The following is a 21,543-nucleotide window of genomic DNA, read 5'->3' on the forward strand; positions in this document are numbered from 1 at the left end:
CTTGGGGAAAATTCAGTCCTGTGTGACCTCCTCCACTGACTGCCTGCAGTTAATCCTCGAGTCCTGTTCAGATCCAGGTTGCTCCCTCCTCCAGTTTTCTTTCCCTTTCCTTAATCAATATATCAATTTTACTTTCTGTCTGGGCTACAGCTGGGTCAGTTCCGATGCCTTGCCCCCGTCTCTCGTCTTCAACCTTGCCCCCGTGTGGACCCTTCACCTCTCCTCATCGCGGGAGATATCCTGGGCAACATCTACTTCCTGGAGTGGAGCAGCCTCAGTGCTTGAAAGGGAGGAAGAAAAACCTCAGCCTTTCCTTTCTCATGTGCTGCTGAATTTAATGGCACAAGAGCTGCAATCCTGGCAGATTTCCCACCGTCTTCTGGAGTTGGCCGTTCCGTGCTTCAAAGATGAATGTAGAAGACCTGCATCTTGGTTGATTTGATGATGTTTGTGTTGTGGCCTCGAGCTGCGAGGCAACTCCTGTGCTCCCCAGACTCAACAGCTCAAGATGAGATTAATAAGGTTAATGTATTGAAAGCATTAATGGCAGAAATGTTTCTGAACACTGAAGTTTTTGACGTCAGATTTGTGCCTGTTCAAATGCACAGGGCCTGCCCGCTTTAACCCATGCTGACTGTAGAAGGACATTGTGGGCAGCTAATTTGCTAGTGGCTGCTGATAATTCAAATGGTTTTTAATTTGCACTTTGTTTTCAAAATATAAAGTCCACAGCAATTGGTGGGCAGAAAATTCAAGACCAAGGCAGTTTCATTCTTAACTCAACCTCACATTTTACCCTTTAAAGTGGTTCGAGTGTTTTTGTAGTGATTCTCCCAAGTACTGAGTACTGGATTCTTGGGGGAAGGGAATTGGTGGAAATTAGTGCAACCTTGTATGTGAATACTGGCCCCTTAAGCATCATTTGCGATAACGTTGCCCTGATGCAGATCCAGTCACAGTATCACAAACACAAGAAACAGAGTGCATGATAGAAGGCCTTCTGGTTTTTTTCAACAGGCCCTTAAACACCCCACAAGGCCCGTTTCTGGCAGCCAGCTGGCGACAGCAAGTTCACTTCACAGACCAGCGTCTTGGTTGACATTTTAATGTAGAGCAAGAATGTCCGTATGTGGCATATTTAATTAATTCACCATTTCCCCAAAATAGGACTTTAGGTGGACTCCTGGGATATATCAGAGGAATATTAACCAACCAGCAGCATGTGATAATCCTTCAACAGTCTCCCTACAGTTGAAGGCACTCAAAGAGGCGGGGGGAAAAATCCTGCCGTCCTTCTTGCAATTGTCTGTCGCCTCTCACCAGAGCTGAGTAAAATTGAAGCGCACCCTGAGGAGATACCTCATCCGCACCTGCTGCGGGTCATAGACAATGAATTCATTGTAGTTTAGGGTGTAGCCACGTGGGTTTACTATGCCCGTTTCTACGACTGGACCCATAGGAACGACAGCCCCATGCCTGCCCGTGAAGGAAACAGATAAACACATGTCACATAATGCTTGAAGCAGCTCCCAACGTTAAAAACAATATAATGAAATTGGTAAAGAGAATGCCGTAAGAATTATCAGTATTCAAAACAAACCGGGGGCATAAAAAATACAGCAGTCTAAAACACTACCCCTGAAACAGCCCTCAGGCTAGCAGCAGAGGGAAATCCTAGAGGGAAAAATGTTTTGGTCCAGTGCTTAAAAGGCAGTAAGGTATGCACCTGATCAAGCTAACGGGAGAGGTAATTTCAAAGGCAAGGTGCCACCACTGAAAAAGCCCCATCTCTGGTTGCCATTTTCCTCTCCTACCAGGCAGGGGCAGAGATACCAGGATTTATACCACAAATGTTTTCACTATGGCCACAAGGTGCTTTTCTTCTTCTATGCAGCTAAGATACATACGCACATCCATTCCCTCTCTTACAAGTTTGAGTGCTAAAACCATGAGCCTTCTCGCTGACTGAAGCAGTGCCCCTTTGTGCCCCAGTAACAGTAAGTGTACTTTAGCTGTGCAAGAGTGATGTTTAAAAATGGAAAAAAGGGGTGGGGTGCAGAAGCATGTGGCTCATATCCCCCTTAACATACAAAAGGTAATGGCTAAATGGTCTGTATTGGTTCCCCAACCTTTTTCATCCTGCAGGCATCTATGTAATTCTGACAGTATGGTGGTCACAATCACAAAATGGCTGCCACAGCTTACCTTCAGTCACACAGTGAAAATCCTCATGCTGTGATGGCTGCTGCTGCCAAGGCAACATTGTTAAAAATCTGCACAGCCAATCAAGTCTCCAAGGGCCAGTCAGACACCTTGCTCAGCAAAAGTCCCACCCACTTCCTAAAAACACTTGGGGCAAGCCAGGAAAGTTGTCTTAGCGCCCACCGGGGAGGTATGCAAGTATTGCTCTTACAGAACTGTGCTCATTAGCAAATAATGCCAAAAAAACCCTTCAAGGCAGTGTTGGTACAATGGAAATCTCAAAATGCCTACTTTGGCCTCCAAGGAGTTCAGTCGCAGCAGTTCCCCATTTGCGCCCCCCCCCCCACCAGGCAAACTCACAGTGTGGTGCTATTGGCCGGGGCCAGCTTGCCAAGCCCTTTAGTGCTGTGTTTGTGGGCCAACAACTTCTTTGCATCGGGGTTAGCCTCCAGCAGTTCGTTGCATTCGCCCAGAGCCACCTGCAAGGAGGAAGGAACGTGAATGCCGGTTTCACACATGGCGGTCAAAGCACTTCAAGCTGAATGCATGAATGGTGTCTGGCCATTATTGTAATTCAGCTCACAAGACGACAGGCCCTCAGCAGCAGAGGAAGATGGAGACAGGAAGATTGTCTGGGTGGGAAGATGACAGAGCTGAGGTGGGGTGTGCGCATGTGCACAATCACAGTGCCCGTTCTCGCAAAAGGCCGCGGGTCTTACCTCTGAAAGCAAGAGCAGGCCGATATCTCTCTCACGGGTGGCAAAGCAGTAATTGGCGCTCTTGGAGGACATGTCAGCAAAATAGATCCCTTTCCCAAACTTTGGAAAACAGAAAGAGAAGCATGGACATGTAGACAAAAAGTCAGCTACCACGTGACCAGAGCTAAGAGTGGGAAGATGTGGGAGTCTCACCATGTAGCCTGTGACGGGGGCTTCCGGCGGAGCCACTCGCAGCCCTTGGCTCAAAATCCCGGCCCAGTTCCCCAGGCGGGAGCCGTGCCACAGCAACATCCTAAGCAGGGAAAGGAAGCGTCAGAGGTGAAACGTACAATATGGGTCTGATTCTCTTCAGATCCACCCTCTTAACTTCCCACTCACCGGTTGGGCAGGTCAGAGCGGAAGGTGGAACCCTCCTTGTTCAACACAAAGACCTCCAGAAGAGTCATGGTATAGTCCTTGTGGGTTGGGGCATGGGTGGACAGTAGGTAGCGCTCCAATACCTGGTGGGGGAGAAGAAGGGAGAATTGAAAGCATGAGTGGGAGCTGCTCCCTAAAAAGTTTTTCCAAGGAAGGGCATCTATGACAGACCCCTCCTTCTCTTCCCTACTCTGAGGCAGATTTCCCCACAAGAATCAAAGTTTTCTCGCTGCGGCTGAGCAGCCTCAAGTAGCATGTCTCTGTTTATATTTTAAAGTTCTTTTTGTCATAACCTTAGAAGCAGTTACAATTTTGGCTTTATAACCCTGCCCAGAAATTTGATAGGGGAGAAGTAGGAGCCCTCTTTCTTCTTTATATGAAATGGCACTGGAGCTGAGGAAGTCTCAAAAGAAACAGCAACTTTACTGTACAGGCAGGGATGGAATATGGGTAGCCAGGGAATGAAATGCTGAAGTAAAAATTGTTGGTAGAACAGAATACTTTAAAAATAATAGGCACAATAGTTTGCTTGCAGCTTACTTTCAATGTTTACAATCCTTACAAGTGAGAGGTTTTAGTTTCATACTTTGGTTAAAGCCACAATGTTTCTCCACAGATTTCCCTTTACAATTCAGGTGTCCTGATGTTAATTCATCACTGTTCCCCCTTTACAACAGACCCTGGGTCCTCTTTAAAGCCAACCCCCCCTTTGTAGACACTGGGCAGGAATTATTCTTCATAAGACATAACCCTTTTCACTTGGCTAAACTGGAGTTGCCACCTACTATCTACTCACTCTGCCAAAAACACACCCAGTTCAATCATGGCTGCGTAAATGGGTTTCAATTCATGCTGGTTTTTATACTTGGACTTAATCAACTCAAAGTCCCCCTTAAGTCAATGTGGTCAGTTAGGACAAATGTTCTCTTTTTCCTTACTTCAGAGGGTTACCAGTCTGACTCTCCTTGTCAGATTTCACACACAACTAAGTAAAAAGATAAAGGTAGTCCCCCTGTGCAAGCACCAAGTCATTACTGACCCACGGGGGGGATGTTGTGTCACATTTTCTTGGCAGACTTTTATTACGGGGTGATTTGCCATTGCCTTCCCCCATCATCTACACTTTACTCCTAGGAAACTGTGTACTCATTTTACCGACCTTGGAAGTTTGGAAGGCTGAGTCAACCTTGAGCTTGCTACCTGAACCCAGCTTCCGCCAGGATCGAACTCAGGTCATGAGCAGAGCTTGGGCTGCAGTACTGCAACTTACCACTCTGTGCCATGGGGCCCGTGAGGTAAAAAAGGTGCAAGCACCCAGTCATTACTGATCCCATGGGGGGGCAGGGAGAGAAATGTCACATCACGACGATTTCTTGGCAAACTTTTGATTCCACACTCAACTGCTAACTCAAAATCCTAACTGAACAGAAATCCTGTCAGCACCAACTGTCACTCTGACTAGCCAGTCAGAAAGAGCGGGGAGAAGCCTGTCAATCAATCTCTCCTTCCAGGCAGTTATTAACTCCTTCCCGTCTACTCTCGGTGTGCTGCACCTTTCATTAAAGTGAATTCCGTCACAGCAGGGTTCCCCCGCTCCCTTGCAACCCACCTGGAAGTCTGGGCTGTCTTGCCCTAAGGGCTGGAGTTCGCAGTTCAAGCCACGGTAGCTCCGGTCCAGTGGGTGTTCCATGGCCAGTTGCTCTGACCGCACCAGCTTAATAGCAAGACGGATCTCGCCAAGGGCCTTGAGGGGCAAAAGGAAATGAATGACCAACTGGAATCAACTGCAAGTAACCCCAAACAGATAATCCAGAGGGCCGAATTTTACACGCCCCCCTCAGTCGGCCTGGGACCTCCCGTGTGCTCATGTCACAATTTCAAGTTAATTAACTAAGACCGTAAGAGGAGCCCTGCTGGATCAGACGAATGATTCATCTAGTGCAGTATCCTGTCTCACACAGCGGCCAACAAATTATGATAGAAGACCATCACTCATAAGGCTTCATGTATAAAGAAAAGGAGCAAAGAAGGGCTGAAATCTAAATATGCTTAATTACGAAGGTGAACATTGTTAAGAGGTGAACCAACTTTGCCTCTGAGTATAGGAAAAGTGTCTTTTTAACCCTGACTAATCACAGACTGTCTACAGGCATCTACAATGAGGAAAGAGCTGCCACACCAAATGGTACCTGTGAGTTTCAGCCCGTTTCATTTAAAAAATTAATCCTCAACCACTTATCTTAAAACTGTACCATTTTACACAGTCTAGACAATTTAAGCTCACCAAAACCAGGCTCTTGGCTCTGCCTACCACCTGTATTAAAGTAGAACTCCCTCCCCTCTTAACAAACTGTTCTAGTGTATGTGTGGGGGGGGGCAGCGAGTGTATCTGCAAGAGGAGTCATTTGCTAACCTGACCTTGTCCGTCCCTGGAAGGTCAAGAGTTCCTAACCACCACCCCTGACCAGTTTTCTATCCTGTTACTCTGCTCCGTGAAGGTACTCTTACTTCCAGTAGCTGTATTTTCTCTTTTAACTCCTCTTCTGACGCTATCAATGGGGGAGTCTTCAGCCTGTGAGAGAACAGAAAATGCAATCTTGTGAGAAAAGATAGGACCGGGCACAACTCTAAATGCAGCCACCGCCTCCCCTTTTCTCTCATTCATAGGTTTATACGTAGTTTTGTAATTATTTGGGATTGAAGGGGGGGGAATGAAATGCAGCCATTGAGCCTGTAATTAAAAGGGGAAGGACAGAAGGGGAAGGCTTTGGCATCCCTTGCTGCTTAGAACATTTTCCTGATAAGAGAGCTCGTCCATCCCCAAAATATGATTTTGGGCCCACGGGAGCAGCTTTCAGATGGCTGTGAAAATAGCTTGCAGGTGGCAACTTTCAGAAAGGAAAGCAGCAGGACGACAAAGGATTAAAAAGCACACACACCCCTCTCTGAATTGCAGTCTCGTGTCAGTATTTTATAAACAAACCGCCTAGAAAAGAATCACAGAACTCCTCACTACATTGTTCCACCCTAAATTATGTCAATTTGAGATGAGCAGGGATGGGAAAAAAATGTGCCTTCAGTTATTTGCATGAAAGTGAGTTAAGTCTAGAGAATGTGTTTTATTTTGGGTGGTGGGGGAAAGAGGCACAATAGATGATGGATGGAGAAATGTCAATCAGGCGAAATGATACAGTCCCACCCCTAATAGAAAGCCTCCCTCCACCACTAACAATGGAGGCACCAACCCAAAATCATGGGGAATCCGGGTGTAGAACTCGTTGCAGGCTTCAAGCAGGGTGCGGCCCGTCTGCTTCCTCTTCAGACACCCCTCCACCTTTTGCAAGGACTGATAACCAGCCCGGATCTGTTCAGCTGTCAGCTTTCCTGTGGGGAGGTGGGGTGGGGGTGAGGAGAAATGGGAGGTTGGTAGAGGAGGGCACCAAGTTTTGATCTTGGAAGAATGCTTTGGCGAACAGTCTGTGCACGGAACGTCTGGGATGCTTCTTGCGCTACAGTAAACGTGAACGGCCACTTTATGCCTGTACTCAGGAATACCATCCTGTTCATGAAATCTGAAATGAGAAGCTACGATCCACCCAAACTCAGCAGACAACTTTTAGCCAATTATCCCCCAGAACTTCAAGGCCTCCATGCAGTATAGAGACAATGACCCTTAATTTACTGAAGTTCTAGAACGTAAAATGCAAAATTCTTTATCCTCCCACCTACAGAGCATTCCAGCACACACTGGAAGTTAATGCTATTAGCACTTATTTCCTCTTATGATTATTTCCTAAAGAGGTGGAACAGATTTAAGATTTCCAGTCATCACTGGGGAGTAGAAGTCTATATTCACAAATCGGTATCTCCACATTTCATCTCCAAAACAGCCTTTCAGCGTTTAAAAAGAAATGTCCCCACCCCATTCCTTGCTCTTCAGAGTCATTGCACTAAGACTTAAAGCTAACCAACTAGGGTTATTCACCTAGAGGAGCTTTCTTGGTATCATACTTCATCTCCACAACCATCTCTTCCATGGTGCGGATGTTGCAGATCAGTTCTATCAAGCTCTGTACTCGTGGTTCCAGGTGCGACACCAGCTTGGGACACGAGACAGTCTTTTGTGAAGTGGCTTCCTCTTCAGCCTGGCAGGAACATAAAATAAGACATTATGAACTGGTAGAGTTCACTTTTCTCCTGTTATCCCTCCCCCTCAACATTTTTTCAAATTCTCACTGCATCATTGGCTTCGTAGTCCATGTGGAGAAGGTCATATTTGCCTGGAACTTTCTGAAAGTTACCCCGTTTGGCCCACTCATTCTTGGTTTTATCCAAGAACCTAGAAGAAACAGAAGGAAAAGAGCAAAATTACTTCAGAGATGGAAAACACTGGATGGGATGGGGAATCCTCAAGAGTTTCAACTCCACTTACTTCTTGGTGAAAACAGCTTTGGCTTTAATCAAGTCTCCAGCACAATTCACAAGGGAGTGCTGACCTTGTTTACCCACTGAGCAGAAAAAGACAAGAACAAGAGGAAGCTCAGAACATACCCATGGCAGGAGAGGGCGAGTCAGTCCCACAGCAGGGGAGAAAAACCCAGCAATCCTACTGTTGACAGATCCTTAAGCCCCTGCATATTTTGAACTGGAAAAAACCATCTAACACCGCAAAAACTGTTTTGCCTTGCCAGGTCATGTCAAAGACCCATCCAGCCTAATATTCTGCCTAAACAGTAACCAGCCAGATGCTCCCATGAAGCTCATAAATGGACTATGAAGGCAAGAGCTCTCACTTGTTGTCTGTCTCAGTCTTTCATCAACCTGAGCTCGGAGATTCCATCCTCAACTATTATGCCGAATCGCCACCGATAGACATATCCTTCATGAACATCCCATCCCCATCACAGCTCTGTCCAGCAACCAGGTTAAATACCGTAACCAAACAAGCCCAAAGCTTGCCTTACATTTGAGAAATTAGTTTAACTGTCTCCCTATTTTTTTTCTGTAAAGCCAGTTCTTGCTCTTTGAAAGCCACCCTGGCCCGTTGCCTTTCCTGGACTCACCACGCCCCCAGCGCATCCAGACGCTGTAGCTCCGTGTGCCGTCGTCCTCCAACAACTGAATGAGGTAGTACTTGTTGTTATTGAACTGAAGATTTGTCTGGGAGGGTCCAAAAAGATGGAGGCAGGATTTAGGATGTGACCGTACACATATCCTCTGGACTGCTTCTTCCCAGTTCCCTTGAAGCCAGCTCAGTCTAATTCCCTGTTCAAGAGCACGTGAGTCCCCTGCCTGAAACCTGCCATACAAAGTGATGCCATACAGCTATGCTTGGAAGTATGAGTGAGGAAGCCACTGAGGAGCCCAATAAAACCATGCAACAGGCGTTTTTTTGTTTCCACACAGGCTATCAGATATTCAGGCTAATTTAACCTTCTAGGGCCCTCCCTTGTTGGTTTTTAAAAAAATAAGCATCAACCACTCACCTGATTTAACATCACATCATAAATGTCATCTCCCTCACAATAAACATGAGCCTTTTATGAGCAGGAAGTGGAGAGAGGAGAAAAAAAAAGAGAAAATGGTGTAAGCTCACAGATTTTCCAATGACCACAAGCTAGGTGTTTCATGCGCCCAACCGTTTCAGGTGGAAGATGAAAATGACTGGGCCAATTTAAACCTCCCGATTGCCACACTGAGGAAACTTGAAATCACGCTACACAGCAGACGTACATGTACAAAGAGCTGCATGGTAACGACAGCTTCCCAGGTGGGTCCCACCCCAGCTTGAGCACTGGATATCGTGGCAGTGTGGTCAAAACCGAAAGATAGAGCGCATGGGTGCCATAGGGAGTGCGCGCACACATATCCCTGGACAGCAACGGTTTCAGAAAGCAGGGCCGGCCAGATGACGAACTAATTCTATAAACACCCCATAAAATTTCATCATGCTGACCGCTGCTTTTTTCCTAACCGCTTTGATTTCCAGGATGCCAACTGGAGCCCCAGGCTGCTCCTCAGAAGGGGCCTGATGGACTTAGGGGCCACCACTTCTCAACATCTAATGTAAAACTCCCCAAAGATGGGTTATTATGCCTCTGGTTCATGCTGCCAGTAGGCCACACATGGAGTTAGAATGATTTATTTGTTGGAATCCAAGATGGCCTTCCTTAGATTCTAAGATGGCTGAGCTGTAACGTTCAGGATGACGGGTGCCTCACTGTGCCTAGTTTTGCAGTGCACTCTGGGTCCACAGGAGCTTTTCCCTTCAGGATCAACGTCTTCACAGCCTCTAGCGGGAGAGAAGGAGACACGTTTACTACCGGGTTGTGCCAATTACTTAACTAGCAACGTATGGGATTTTGCTCTGAGATTCAGCAACTGGCCTCCCTGAGAACCTTGCACTTTTTTTTTTCAAAGCAAGTTTCTAACCTGTCATGCTATTAATCTGATGTGTTGGCCTAAGATCTGCCTCATGTGACTGCCGGTTGTGTGTTTTGGTTCTTACTATGTCATCATCAAGCTGTCTGGAAGCACGATCAAGGACTGGGCGGCAAAACTTTAGGCAGGCTGAGAATTTTGGCTCCTGACTAACCCATCGCGCCCCATTCCCATGGCCCTCACCCTTGCTGTCTCCCTCTCCGTGAGAGGTTGGCATATCCGCTGTGTTCCGTGCCTTCTTCGTGGCCGTGGGACCACCAGTATCTGAGGTGCTGTTGATGACTCGAGATCCTCCGTCCTCGGGATCTGCAGCACCTGGACAGGGCAAAGAGAGTAGAAGGGAACAGGGCTCCTGGGTGGAGGAAAAGGGGAGGCAACGAGCAGAGCCTTGCTCACACTAAACATTTCCTGTGCTTCAGAGAAGACTCGTGGCACCAACCAGGACCCTTTTAAAAAGAGAAGCAATCTTGGGCTCTTGCAAGACCCCTTCCCAGCTTAATCCTCCTCTCCCTCCCTATTCCTGCTGCTCATACCCAGCATCCTTCACCGCCTCTCAGTCTACTGTGTGCCATGTTTGGTTTATCTTCCAGTTGGCAGACTAGAGGCTGCTGGTTTCAGATTTCCCCCATGAGTCATCCCAAGGCTCTCTGGGGTGTGTCTGCCCACATTGTTTGAGTCCTTTCTTATTTAGATATTTGAGAACTAAGTTATTTGCAGTCCAAAAACCCCCAAGTGGATACAGATTGCCATAATACACGAAACCACACACAAATTCCTGTTTGTCCCTGAGCCAAATGACTAAACCTTGGCTCCAAGAGAAGAGATCTGGAGCTGACAGCCATCTTGTTGCAGCAACAAACCTGCCTCTCTCCCAAGAAGAGCGCTCTGCTCTCCTGCTCCCCTGGTCCTTAAGCTGCTCTCCCTGCTGAACTTCCAAATATTTGGCAAGAGCAGCAGAGAAACCGGAATAGAGATTACAATGGATTTGAGGTGCCAGTTGGCAACATCCCAAACCTCCACGGGCACCCACTATGCCAACCTGATGGGGGAGAAGGTACCCTGCTCCCTCCCCAGATACGGGGACAGCATTTATAAGTCCCAGATCTTGAACTGCCAGAGAGGGAGCTCCACCAGAGATTCCAACCCCTGGTTTTATCACTTACTACCTTTTCCAGCTCTCCTGGCACTGAGATGGGAATCCAAAATTCCCATTTTGCTCCAACCTCCAAAGTAGTAGGACCTAGGCTGGAGCAAGAACCTGGCAGTTCTGACAAAGAAAGAAAACCTAAAGTAAAGGAAAACGAAGCCCTCGGTCTCCCCTGCCTCTCATACCCGACTGCCTGCATTCCATCTCCCGTTCAAATTTGGTACGGGTGTTGATCTGCACCATGCGGGTTGTGTCCAGCTTGTAGCGGGTCCGGCCGACTGTCATCTCCACCGTGGGCTCCCCATGGCCGCTCCTCGCTGCCTGCAAGGCCAGGCAGGTATCAGCCGGGTATGGATGCCAATCGCCTTCTTGGTCGCCTTGCCACTGCCACACAAAGTCTGTACCCACAGAACAAGGGAGGAGATAAGGATATGAGAAGCAACTCAGCAAGGCAGATGTTGAATTCCACATGCGAAGGCTGGATTTCTCAAGAGGAAGCCAATGGACAATCAGCACAAGCTCAGAGGCATTTGTGGGCTTGCAGGAAAAAACGCCTGGGGTAAATGCATAACCATGGGATATTTTTATTTATCTACTGACAATGTTCTAAGAGGGCCAGCAACGAGCCTCCTGACAAAACCACACCCATTTGAGAGCAAGTGTAGCTCAGTGTGAAAAGACAAGAGTGTGGAAGTCTTCCTACTACAAGGTCTCCTATCTCCTACCAGCCGACTCCCGCACGGCCTCCCTCTCACACCACAGAAATTAATTCATTAACCCAAGTCAGCATCCTTGCAGGTAAAAAAAAATCTTCAGACACTCAAGCCCGACAAAGAAGCTACTTTAAGGTAACAGCCCACAATGAGTAAACCAGAAAGAAAACAGAAGTTGAGAGAAGATGAAAGATTAAGATTAAAATCGAGATAAATTAAAAGAACTCTTCATGGAGCACAAAACAAGCTCAAAGTGGAAACAGAAAACCGTGGTGGGACTCTGTAGGAGGAGCTACACCCAGGGCCAAAATAGTACACCTCTGCTGTCACGCTTACTGTTCCCCTCTTATCACAAGCTCTTGTTCCTTCTCACAAAGCCAACCCGTGCCGGGCATGTCACAAGCAGGAAAGGAACGAGAAAGGAAGTCCTGCCCAGGGGAGAATGATAATAGCTGATGGTCAGAAGGACCAAAGAATCATATATTGAAATAAATCATATACTAATAATACAATGTTCAATGTGTCAGCAACAAGCTTATTTCCTTTAACAGTGTATAATTATAACTTTAATAAATGTATTTACAACTGACTGTCTATCAATTCATAAGTATAATCAACAAACAAGAGTCCCACTCTTGAAGTTCCAGGGGTGTAAATGCAAATAGTAACCAAGTAAGTCTCTGTCACAAGGGCATCAGCAACTGGCTCTCTAATCTAACCAAGGCAAGGATTAATGACTGAATTGTCCCTTCACAACAAGCACATTTTTGACAGCTAAGGGTAACACTTGGTTTTTGAACAGAGCACAAAGATTCTCTTGGGACGGGCCACACAAGTGGCAGAACCCTGGGGGTGGTAGACCAGGCTGTACTGCTCCAGTCTGTAGGTGGTGGATGATCCTTACCCCAGCAGAGGCTGATTGGAAGAAAAAAGCCAGAAGAGAATCATACAGAGATACACAGGGCAACCTCCTCTATTGGTCAGCCATGATTTCAACTAATTCATTCCTTGCAACTCACACCAGGAACTCAGAGGATGGGTATTCAGCACAGAAACAGAAATGCACCTGAAACTGGGCAGTCCTAAGGGCTCATCAGCTCCCCTACCCAGGCTTTACTAGTGCCCCAAGAATCACTCACAAAAGTCCTGCTCTCGGACCGCTGCAGCCACGCGTGTTTCCTGCCCCGTCTGTTTATCCCGCTGCATCATCTCACGCAGGTCAACAGAGGACTCTCCGAGGTCCACAGAGAGCTTTCCTGTCCTGCAGGAGAAGCAGAGCTTGTATTCCAGAGCCCTGGTTGCAGTGAGCAAGGCTGCTCACCTGAAACTGAGGTGGCCATGCTTCACACCCAGGCCCCCCAACAGGCATTCTGACTCACCTGGCCGCCTGGCTTAGGGTCTCACTTTGCTCCGGCGGGAACTGCTGCCACGTATTACTGGTGGTCTCCCACTCCCAGCGTAGCTCTGCCCCTGCAGCACTGGGTTCCCCATCCTGGGCTTTGGAGGCCTTTCGTTTCCGTCCCATCTCGACGGTGGCATGTAGAGGGTTGTAGCCTAGTGGCATTATTGGAAAATGACACACATCCAATTTTCTTTGGAGCAGGGCCTACCCCATTCTCCCCAACACCACCAAAAAACTGCTTGACAGTGCCCGTTACACATGCACAATGAGCGCCTGTCAGCCTGCAGGCACAGGATCCCCTATCATATCAGCAAGTCCCCGGTTCAAATCTTGCCTCCACCATGAACTCATTAGTTGGCTTTAGTCGCACCACTGTCACCTCTGCCTCTCACTTGCACTATAGGGATAAAAACACTGTTTTACCTTACAAGTTTGTGGTAAGGATTCCAGATAATGTATGTATAGAGTGTCGAATACCAAAGACACAAACTAAATGATGTTCTTTCAAAAAGCCCACACCACATCTGTTTTCCTCAGTGGCTGCACGGTAACTAAAGAGAACCTGCACTTAAGAGTTGCCAGCTCCAGGCTGTGAAATTCCTGGAGATTTTAAGGGTGGGGCCTGGAGAGGACTAGGTTTAGGAGAGGAGGGACTTCAGCTAGGTATAATGCCATATAGTCCAAAGGAGGCATTTTCTCCAGGGCAACTGATCTCTGACAAGTGAAATTCCGGGAGACTGTCAGCTATCACCTAAGGGTTGTCAGCCCTCCTCCACATGCAGAGGCAGCAAAGCGCCAGGAGTCAACATCAGGGCTTATACTCTGTTGATCCTCCAGTGTGACTCACGGGATCCTGCACCAGACTGAGCGTTCGTCTGCTTATGCTCGTATGCAAGCAACAATTAAGGTTGCCATCCTCCAGGTGGGGCCTGGAACCTCCCGAAATGACTTGGGGTCTCCAGACTACAGAGATCAGTTCCCCTGGAGAAAATGACTGCTTTGGAGGGTGGACTCTATTGCCATTGATCCAGAGGATTTAGCCGTGTTAGTCTGTAGTAGCAAAATCAAAAAGAGTCCAGTAGCACCTTTAAGACTAACCAATTTTATTGTAGCATAAGCTTTCGAGAATCAAGTTTTCTCGAAAGCTTATGCTACAATAAAATTGGTTAGTCTTAAAGGTGCTACTGGACTCTTTTTGATTTTGATTCTATTGCTATTATATTCCACTGAGGTCCCTCCCCTCCCCTCTCCTCCCCTAAACCCTGTAGTCCCCAAGCTCCAACCTCAAATCTCCAGGAATTTCTTAACTCTGAGCGGGCATCCCAAGCAAGCAAACAAGCACTACCTCCCCCCCCCCCCCCACTCCTCATCTGCGATGCCCACGCAGGCTTTCCAACATTGCCCCGCGGAAACTACCCTCCCTCCGCCCCTTTGGATGACCAACCCGATCAATAATTTCTTCTTTCCGGGTTGCGGCTGCCAAACACCACCTCCGCCTCTGCCGCCCTTCGCGCGCTCCCAGGATCGTTCCAAAGGCCGCGCCCCCATGTCTTATTTGCATGCGTCTATTTTTCCATTCGCAGCTCACTCGGGAGGGGGCGGGCGCTTGCTATTCTCTCGCGTTGATTGGACGAAGAGGGAGGACTAGAAGGCGCGCCAGGGAACGTGAGTGAAATGCAAATCATAACCCGTTGCATTGTGGGTCACCGCTCACTAGGTTTTTGAAGCATTTGGGATCCGAGTTTTCCGCGGAAAGCTTGATCCCTAGTTAGCTTTTTGGGAACGGTTGGAAGAGATTAAATTAAACGGCCGAATCTAGACCATGACTATGAACTACTCACAGTATCTTAAAAGTCAGCAAGAGAGTAAAGTTTATATACCTTTTGTTCAATCAGTTTTTCACCAGCTGCGGGGAAGCTCTCCAACGAGGCCACGCTCTGAGTGCTCCATCACTCTTCTGATGCCTTGGGGAAGGTCTGAGAGAAGGGCCGAGAATCGCTCTAGCAGGGCGCCGCCTCCGAGCAGGCGGGTGAGTTCCCAGAAATGCGGGTCCCAGTCCTGGTTCGAGATGCTGGGCAGGAGAAGCGGCGAGCCGCGGATGCCTCAGTGGCCAGGCTGGGACTTGGGAATGACTCACGGCCAGCCACGATGAGTGCAATGGGCAGAGGTGAGGCGAGCCGCAGCTGCCGCCTCATAACCCAATTCAGACTAGTCTCCCTCCAGCATTTTCTGCACCGCAGGATTTCTTATTATTATTATTTATAGCCCCAGGGTGGATTTCACAATGCAAATGTTGTTCTGCATTAAAATAGCAGGACTGGAGTCCAGTGGCACCTGGAGCAGCAAGATTTTCAGGGTGTAAGCTTTCAAGAATCACAGCTCCCTTCTTTGGACAATGCAATATAATCAACAGCAGGGACATTCACTGAGCAAAATACATTCAGGGAGACAGAGACAGTCGGTAGCAGAAAATTTAGAAACACAGCCAAGAACAAGAGAAGAAATCTTTGAGCAGACAGTCTGTAGTCCCTGCCCCTACAGCATCTGTCTGAGCTACTTCTTAGGGCACAGCCCTATAATTCAGTGTTGTATAGTTTGCAGAAAGCCTGGAGAGTGGGAGCTTTCCTGACCTCCTCAGACAGGCCGTCCCATAAGGTGGGGGCAACCACAGAGAAAATGCATCTATGGGCAGCTGTTGATGGTGCCCAACTGAAGGGTGGTATCTGCAGAAGGCATGTCCAGATAAAGTGAAGCTGCTGTGGGGAATAACAAGAGGAGAGGGGCTATACTTAATTTAAAAACTGCACGTAATAGTTAACAGTCACTTTAATAGTAACGGTTCTGTTCTGCAAGCTGTATTCTTTATGGCCAGGAATGAGAATTCAGAGATTTTATAAAGAGGCTCGTTTACTGTAATTTCTCTCTCCACCCCCCCCCTTCCAAATTCTAGTACAAATATTCTGAAGGGGTGCTAGGGTTACCAACCTCCAGGTGCAGGAAGATGGACTCTGTGGCATTGTATCTTGCTTAGGACCCCCACACACAAAAACTGCCCTCCCCAGGCGCTCGCTCTCTCTCTCTCTCAGGTGCAGTGACTTTAAATCTGCTGCTAGGATTGCCTTCCCACGTGTGGAAACACAAGAAAAAATTGAGGTCATTTAGAAGCTGAAGCAGGGAAAGCCATTCGTGCGGCATCACTGTTCCCCCTGCCAGCCATTTGGGGCTCAGTGGCCTTTCCGCCACATCTGCCCCATCTCTGCAGCATCCAAGAGCAAAGAGAGTGCCACGGCTGCACGTCTTACCTTGTCCTCTGATTTAAACCCAGTTTTTCCTTTTCTAAGACCCCCAGTATAAGGGTCTTTTCCCAGGTATATCCAGGAGAGAGTTGTCTGAGGGTGGGCGAGTTGTACCCATCATCTAGGAATTTACCATACTTTGCACAGAATAACCAAACAGAGCAAAATTCAGATTTGCCAGTTTATTTAAGCATTTTGCTCGCTGTTTTCCCAACAGAACTGCAATAAAATACAATGCAGTTAAACAAGAGAGAAAGACATCACAGAGACAGAAACATCCCTCTAGGTGAAAGTCCCACCCCTCAAAAAAATGTTTATATGCCTCTTCCAAAAGTCCCTCAAGTCAAGAGGGAGGTTGCTTTCGCTTCCTAGGGGGCCACACCTGAAAAGGGCTTTCTTGTTGTAGCAGATATGCATTTTGTATTGATGTATTGTGACTGAAGCAAGAAGGTGCGATTTGATGGGCTAGGAGGGTTTCTCCTCCGCGCCAGCTTGTGTGGTTTCCCTTTTTCTGCTTTGGCTATACATACAGCCAAAGGGCTTCCACACGGCATGCGTTCCTGCAGTCCCCTGGCTGCACTTCCTTATGCTATTGGGACTTTTGCAGATTATCTTTTTTTAAAAAATCAGCAACTGAATATTGTTATAACACTATAACAAAACCTTGTATCAGCTTCTATGAATCTGAATGATTTGTGTACATGTGTAAGTGTATGCGCAAGTGTGTGAGCACCAGAGGACAAACCCTCAGCTGCTGGCCTCTTCTGTATTTGTCTAACTATATGGGTATCACCTGAAATAGCCTCTTCTTTTTCTACGTTTAGTTCTATGAGGGGGGTGTAGTAGGTTTGGCAGGGCCTGAAAAACCACAACATTTTAGAGCTTGATTTTTCCCCCCCTCTAGAGCATGGCTTTTAGCTCCCAAATCCTTTAAATGCCTCCTGGCTTTGCCCTGACTGTCCATGGCTGCTCTGGTGATGCAATGGGCAGTTAAACCTGGGGCTAGTATTTTTTGGAATTGGTAGCTGGCTGCTTTAGGGGCATATAAGTCTGACAGGTGGCCCCCCCCCCCAGAGTTGGAGCACACTCCAGCGTGTACGAAAACTCGACGTATCCATATGTTAGGCGCCCTATGCATTCATAAGTGCCACCTGCCTTCAGTTCTCCCCTAAATGCCTGCAACAGGTCATCATGCCAGACATCGCTGTCCCAGACCTCCAGCCGATAGGTGTTGCGGTGGGCCAATGTGACAGTCCCAAAGTCCAGGGTTTCATGCCATTGCGGATCATTATTACCAGCAATGACGCGTGTCTGCTTTTCTCGGCCTTGGAAGAGCACTTTGATGTAACTGTCGGCAGCAGAGAAATGGTCACCCCAAAGATCGGATCCTCTTTGTATATTGAATTTGAGGTGAGCTTTACCCCGCTCCCTGGCACAGCACATGTTGTTGTGGAGGTCATTGGCATGGCACATACATGCGCAGTGGTCTTTTGAACTCTGATAGCCATTGTACGGGCACTGTTGGCTGCAGCTCCTGGTCAAGGCCCTCTTGGTTATATAGTCGCTTGTGGCTTTCTTCAGCACAGTCCTCCTTGGGTCTCCGTGGCTAAGCAAAGTGTGTAGCGGCCTCAGAGAATAAGACACCACCTCAGGGTGTTCTTTGGCACTCTTCATCCATTCCAAGTAGTGCTTCGGTTCTAACGATTCTGAGAAGAGCAGCTTCTCCGGCTCATGTCCTCCCGTCACCTCCATGTGCCGCTTCACAAAAGTGCCTTCCTCCTTTCCCTTCATGTGGTCCTTCCAGCGCTGAAGGCACTTGGCACTGAAGCCATGGAATATCCAGAGGTGACCTAGAGACACCTCCAAAGTCAAGCAGTTTTTCAGGTCAAAAACAGTAAGTCCATGCAAGGCCGCCGCACAGTTCTGCACAGAGTACAGGTGACGCACTCGTGCTCCTAGGTGAACCTGGCTGATGTAGTGGGTACCATAGATGTTGATAAAATGCTGGTACTCTTCTTGGTGATACTCCTTTGGGAGGTTGTGTATGTCACGAGTAAAGTGAGAGGCCAGCAGTGGGGGATCGTGTGAGAGTCTTAACCTGCTCAGGAAGAGAAAAAGATTAGAAACAAACTGGAGTGCCTCACACACCCCTTGCAGCTACTTCTTCCTTATGAAGTCTGTGCTAAATCATATTCCAGGGGCTAAAAGCACATTATTTCCAATGTTTACACCCCAGAAGCAGCCCAGCCCCCGAATCTGAACTAGGGCAGACCAGGGGGCTAAGCCCCAGAACCTGCTTTCATCCTCAATGTTTAGGTCTGGAAAACGGGAAGTGATCATAGAGGGTATGTGAAGAGTATATTTTCTTCATCACAACCAGCCTTTGTGCATCAGGTGGACGAGGGACACAAAACCTGGGCTGTTACAGGCAGGCCAGGCCATGGAAGAGAGAAGCAATCAAGAAACTTTTTGACAGAGCATACCATAAAGCTTTGCTGTGTATGTGGTGCCCTCAAGTCAAAGTTGACTTATGGCGACCCCAGGTGGGGTTTTCATGGCAAGAAACTATCAGAGGTGGTTTGCAATTGTCTGCCTCTGTACTCCTGGTCTTTGTTGGAGGTCTCCCATCCAATTACTAACCAAGGCCAACCCTGCTTAGCTTCTGAAAACTGACAAGATCAGGCTCACCTGGGGCTAGATTTATTTGTTTACATCATTTATAGTCCGCCTTTCTCACTGATACCTAAGGCGGATTATATAGCATGAGCTAGTATAGTCAATTTTAAGGACATTTCAATAATTAATGTCAGAGGGTATATAAATGAAAATTTGCAAAGATATAACACCAGCAGAAATCCAGTACAGAGTTGAAGAAATGCTGAAATAGCAATTTTAAGACTGACATATTAAACAATATTGAACTATCCTATAGGATCATACTTAAAGCAACAGATAGTACATAGCAGCACATAGTAGTGAAGTCTATGGCCTCTCACATTGGGACCACTTCCTTGCAGTACAGCCCTCCTGTCGGAGTAAATGCCCTCTTGAATCATTCAGTTTTGCATCATTTGTGGAAAGCCGAGAGGGGATTTTTTCAAGCAGGCTGTTCCATAAAGTGGGGGCCACCACAGAGAATGCTGAAAAACTATATTGTCGAAGGCTTTCACAGCTGGAGAATGATGGTGGTTGTGGATTTTCCGCGCTTTCTTGGAAGACCACGGCTATACAGCCCGGAAAATCCACAACAACCGACTATTAGTTACAGAATTGGAGTTTGGTGGGGTTGACATGATATTGCTTTGGGACTGTAGGACCCGTGTGCTCTTCCTCCTCTCATTGAAACTAGGGTATGGCTTTTCCACCCTCAAAGATTGCCCTCTACATATGTAAAGTGAAATACCAGTGATAAATAGGGGGAGATTTGACAATGCTTGGAAGTGCTGATTTTTCATGGAACATAAAACAGGTCACTGCGAATTTTTTAAAAAATGAATAATAATTATTAATAAAGTGCCCTCAAGTTACATTCAAGTTACGGTGACCACTCAAGGGGTTTTCAAGGCAAGCATTAAGCAGAGGTGGTTTACCTCTTTCTTGGTGGTCTCCCATCCAAGTACTAACCAGGGCTGATGTTGCCTATCTTCCAAATTCTGACGAGCTTGGGCTAGCCTGGCCTGTTCTGGCTGCTGGCTTTTACCTGGTGTTTCCAAAGTACATACTGCAATGAACTGACTCTCAGAAGAATACCCTCTCTTTGGCCATGCTGCTTAGTCCCACATGTGGGTCTGTGGGTGCCACAGTAGAACTCATACTCACTGGTAACGCTCACAGGAGATCTCATGCTCCTCTGGGAGTATTTGTATGCCTGAATGGTCATCTGGGACTGAGATCCAGCGAGTGCCACCTGTGGCGCCTCAGGCAACTCCAAGTGTATCTTCCAGTTGTTCTTCACCTCTGTGGCTAGCGTGTTTGCCACATCCCACTCTGAGCGCTCCACAGAACTGTCCATGTGCCAGTGACAAATGCGACGTGCGCTCCAATCCACAGCTGCTAGAGGGAGCCACTGCAACTTCCCGTCCATCAGTGGGTTCTGGCACAGGGTGCATGTCCTGTTGGGTCGCTCCCACTGGTTGGTGTCCACCACGGAGGCCCCTTTTATGCTCAGTGTGGTGATATCGACACCCTCGCCAATCAAGTTATGCCCCGGCACAAAGTTTGTGTGCCTATTGCAGACAGCACTGGAGAACACTTGGCAAGAGCTGGAGGCTGTCAATTGGAAAAGGGAGAGAAACCCAAAGGAGGCAGCCAGGAAGAAGTGCAGCTTGGACATGGCAGCCCTGCTGGGATCCTGCGTCCTAGAGAGGGGCCTTTGGCTTCTTAATCACCCTGGTGAGAGAAACAGAGAAGACCTGCTTGCACTATAAGTTATGTTTCTTAGTTGGATATTCCATTAGTCCCCCTAGAAGCTCAGGCTGGCATTTGTGATCTTAGCTTTTGGACTGCGGAGGATTTGAACTCAGACCAGGTCCTCACATTGAGAGAGGAACCATGAAACTTGGGGTCGAAATACATGTTAGGAAGTACCTAGGGAGGCTCAAGTGAACCTCATTTCACATGTCCCCCCTCCAACTTCACATGCACTCGCTCACACAGTCACACTTCAGTTTGTTCCATGTGAATATCAGTTCCTCAACTGCTCAAAGTATCCAGATTTCCCCCACCTCCCATCTCCTTTCATTGAAATGCAGATCTTGACACCTTCACACACCATGAAGAAATGTAAATGGGCAAGTCAAAGGAGCTTCGCAGGAAAAACAGAGCTGGACTCACTTGAAGATACAATCACACAAAGGGAGCTCTGGTGAAAGCGGCATGCACATGTACCAAGCAAGAACAGCCTGTACGTGAATCAAGGAGCACACACAAAATCTTTTACTTGAGCATCCCCAGGTAACTCATGACTTGTAGAGAGACTGTAACAGAGCTGGTTTGCCATTGCCTAGCAGCCCTTGTCTTCGTTGGAGATTTCCCATCCAATTACTAACCAAAGCTGACCCTGCTTAGCTTCTGTTCTGATGAGATTGGGCTTTTCTGGACTATCCAGATCAGGGCACAAATGTTTATAATTAGCATAAAGGTAACCTAATGGACTTCCAAGGAACCCTGAGCCTCAGGGAAATGCCCAATGGCCACTATCCCTAGA

The 21,543-nt window shown here is 47.6% G+C and overlaps 3 protein-coding genes across 8 annotated transcripts in view; 1 reads left to right on the forward strand and 2 right to left on the reverse strand.

Annotated features, from left to right (window-relative positions):
• Positions 1-755, forward strand: part of TEP1 (telomerase associated protein 1) — a 63,074-nt gene extending 62,319 nt beyond the window's left edge. For all 4 annotated transcript variants that reach the window (XM_054992431.1, XM_054992430.1, XM_054992432.1 and 1 more), the window contains exon 56: positions 151-755. In XM_054992431.1, coding sequence (XP_054848406.1) covers positions 151-285 — 135 coding nt within the window. In that variant the 3' untranslated portion in view covers positions 286-755. The remainder of the gene's footprint in view (positions 1-150) is intronic.
• A 99-nt stretch (positions 756-854) lies between these two features.
• Positions 855-14,939, reverse strand: PARP2 (poly(ADP-ribose) polymerase 2). 3 transcript variants are annotated; one of them, XM_054992435.1, is made up of 19 exons: positions 14,922-14,939; positions 13,019-13,193; positions 12,779-12,900; positions 11,112-11,324; positions 9,963-10,094; positions 9,560-9,630; positions 8,825-8,875; positions 8,402-8,498; positions 7,771-7,846; positions 7,575-7,677; positions 7,324-7,483; positions 6,584-6,722; positions 5,847-5,910; positions 4,948-5,082; positions 3,300-3,421; positions 3,114-3,213; positions 2,922-3,020; positions 2,563-2,681; positions 855-1,476 (listed from the first exon to the last, which is right to left on the reverse strand). In XM_054992435.1, the coding sequence occupies exons 2-19, from the start codon at positions 13,162-13,164 to the stop codon at positions 1,317-1,319; spliced, it is 2,109 nt and encodes a 702-aa protein (XP_054848410.1). In that variant the 5' UTR covers positions 13,165-13,193; positions 14,922-14,939; the 3' UTR covers positions 855-1,316. The 3 variants fall into 3 exon arrangements, with proteins under 3 accessions (XP_054848410.1, XP_054848409.1, XP_054848408.1); XM_054992434.1 differs by lacking the exon at positions 14,922-14,939 and adding an exon at positions 14,486-14,562; XM_054992433.1 differs by lacking the exon at positions 14,922-14,939 and having other exon boundaries at positions 13,019-14,004.
• A 1,652-nt stretch (positions 14,940-16,591) lies between these two features.
• LOC129339574 (perforin-1-like) lies at positions 16,592-21,299 on the reverse strand. The gene is made up of 3 exons (XM_054994156.1): positions 21,277-21,299; positions 20,060-20,713; positions 16,592-18,435 (listed from the first exon to the last, which is right to left on the reverse strand). Exons 1-3 carry the CDS (start codon positions 21,297-21,299, stop codon positions 17,340-17,342), a joined length of 1,773 nt encoding a protein of 590 aa, XP_054850131.1. The 3' UTR covers positions 16,592-17,339.
• Positions 21,300-21,543: the final 244 nt, after the last annotated feature.

This window comes from Eublepharis macularius, chromosome 12, assembly GCF_028583425.1.
Source record: "Eublepharis macularius isolate TG4126 chromosome 12, MPM_Emac_v1.0, whole genome shotgun sequence".
Lineage (NCBI taxonomy): Eukaryota > Metazoa > Chordata > Lepidosauria > Squamata > Eublepharidae > Eublepharis > Eublepharis macularius.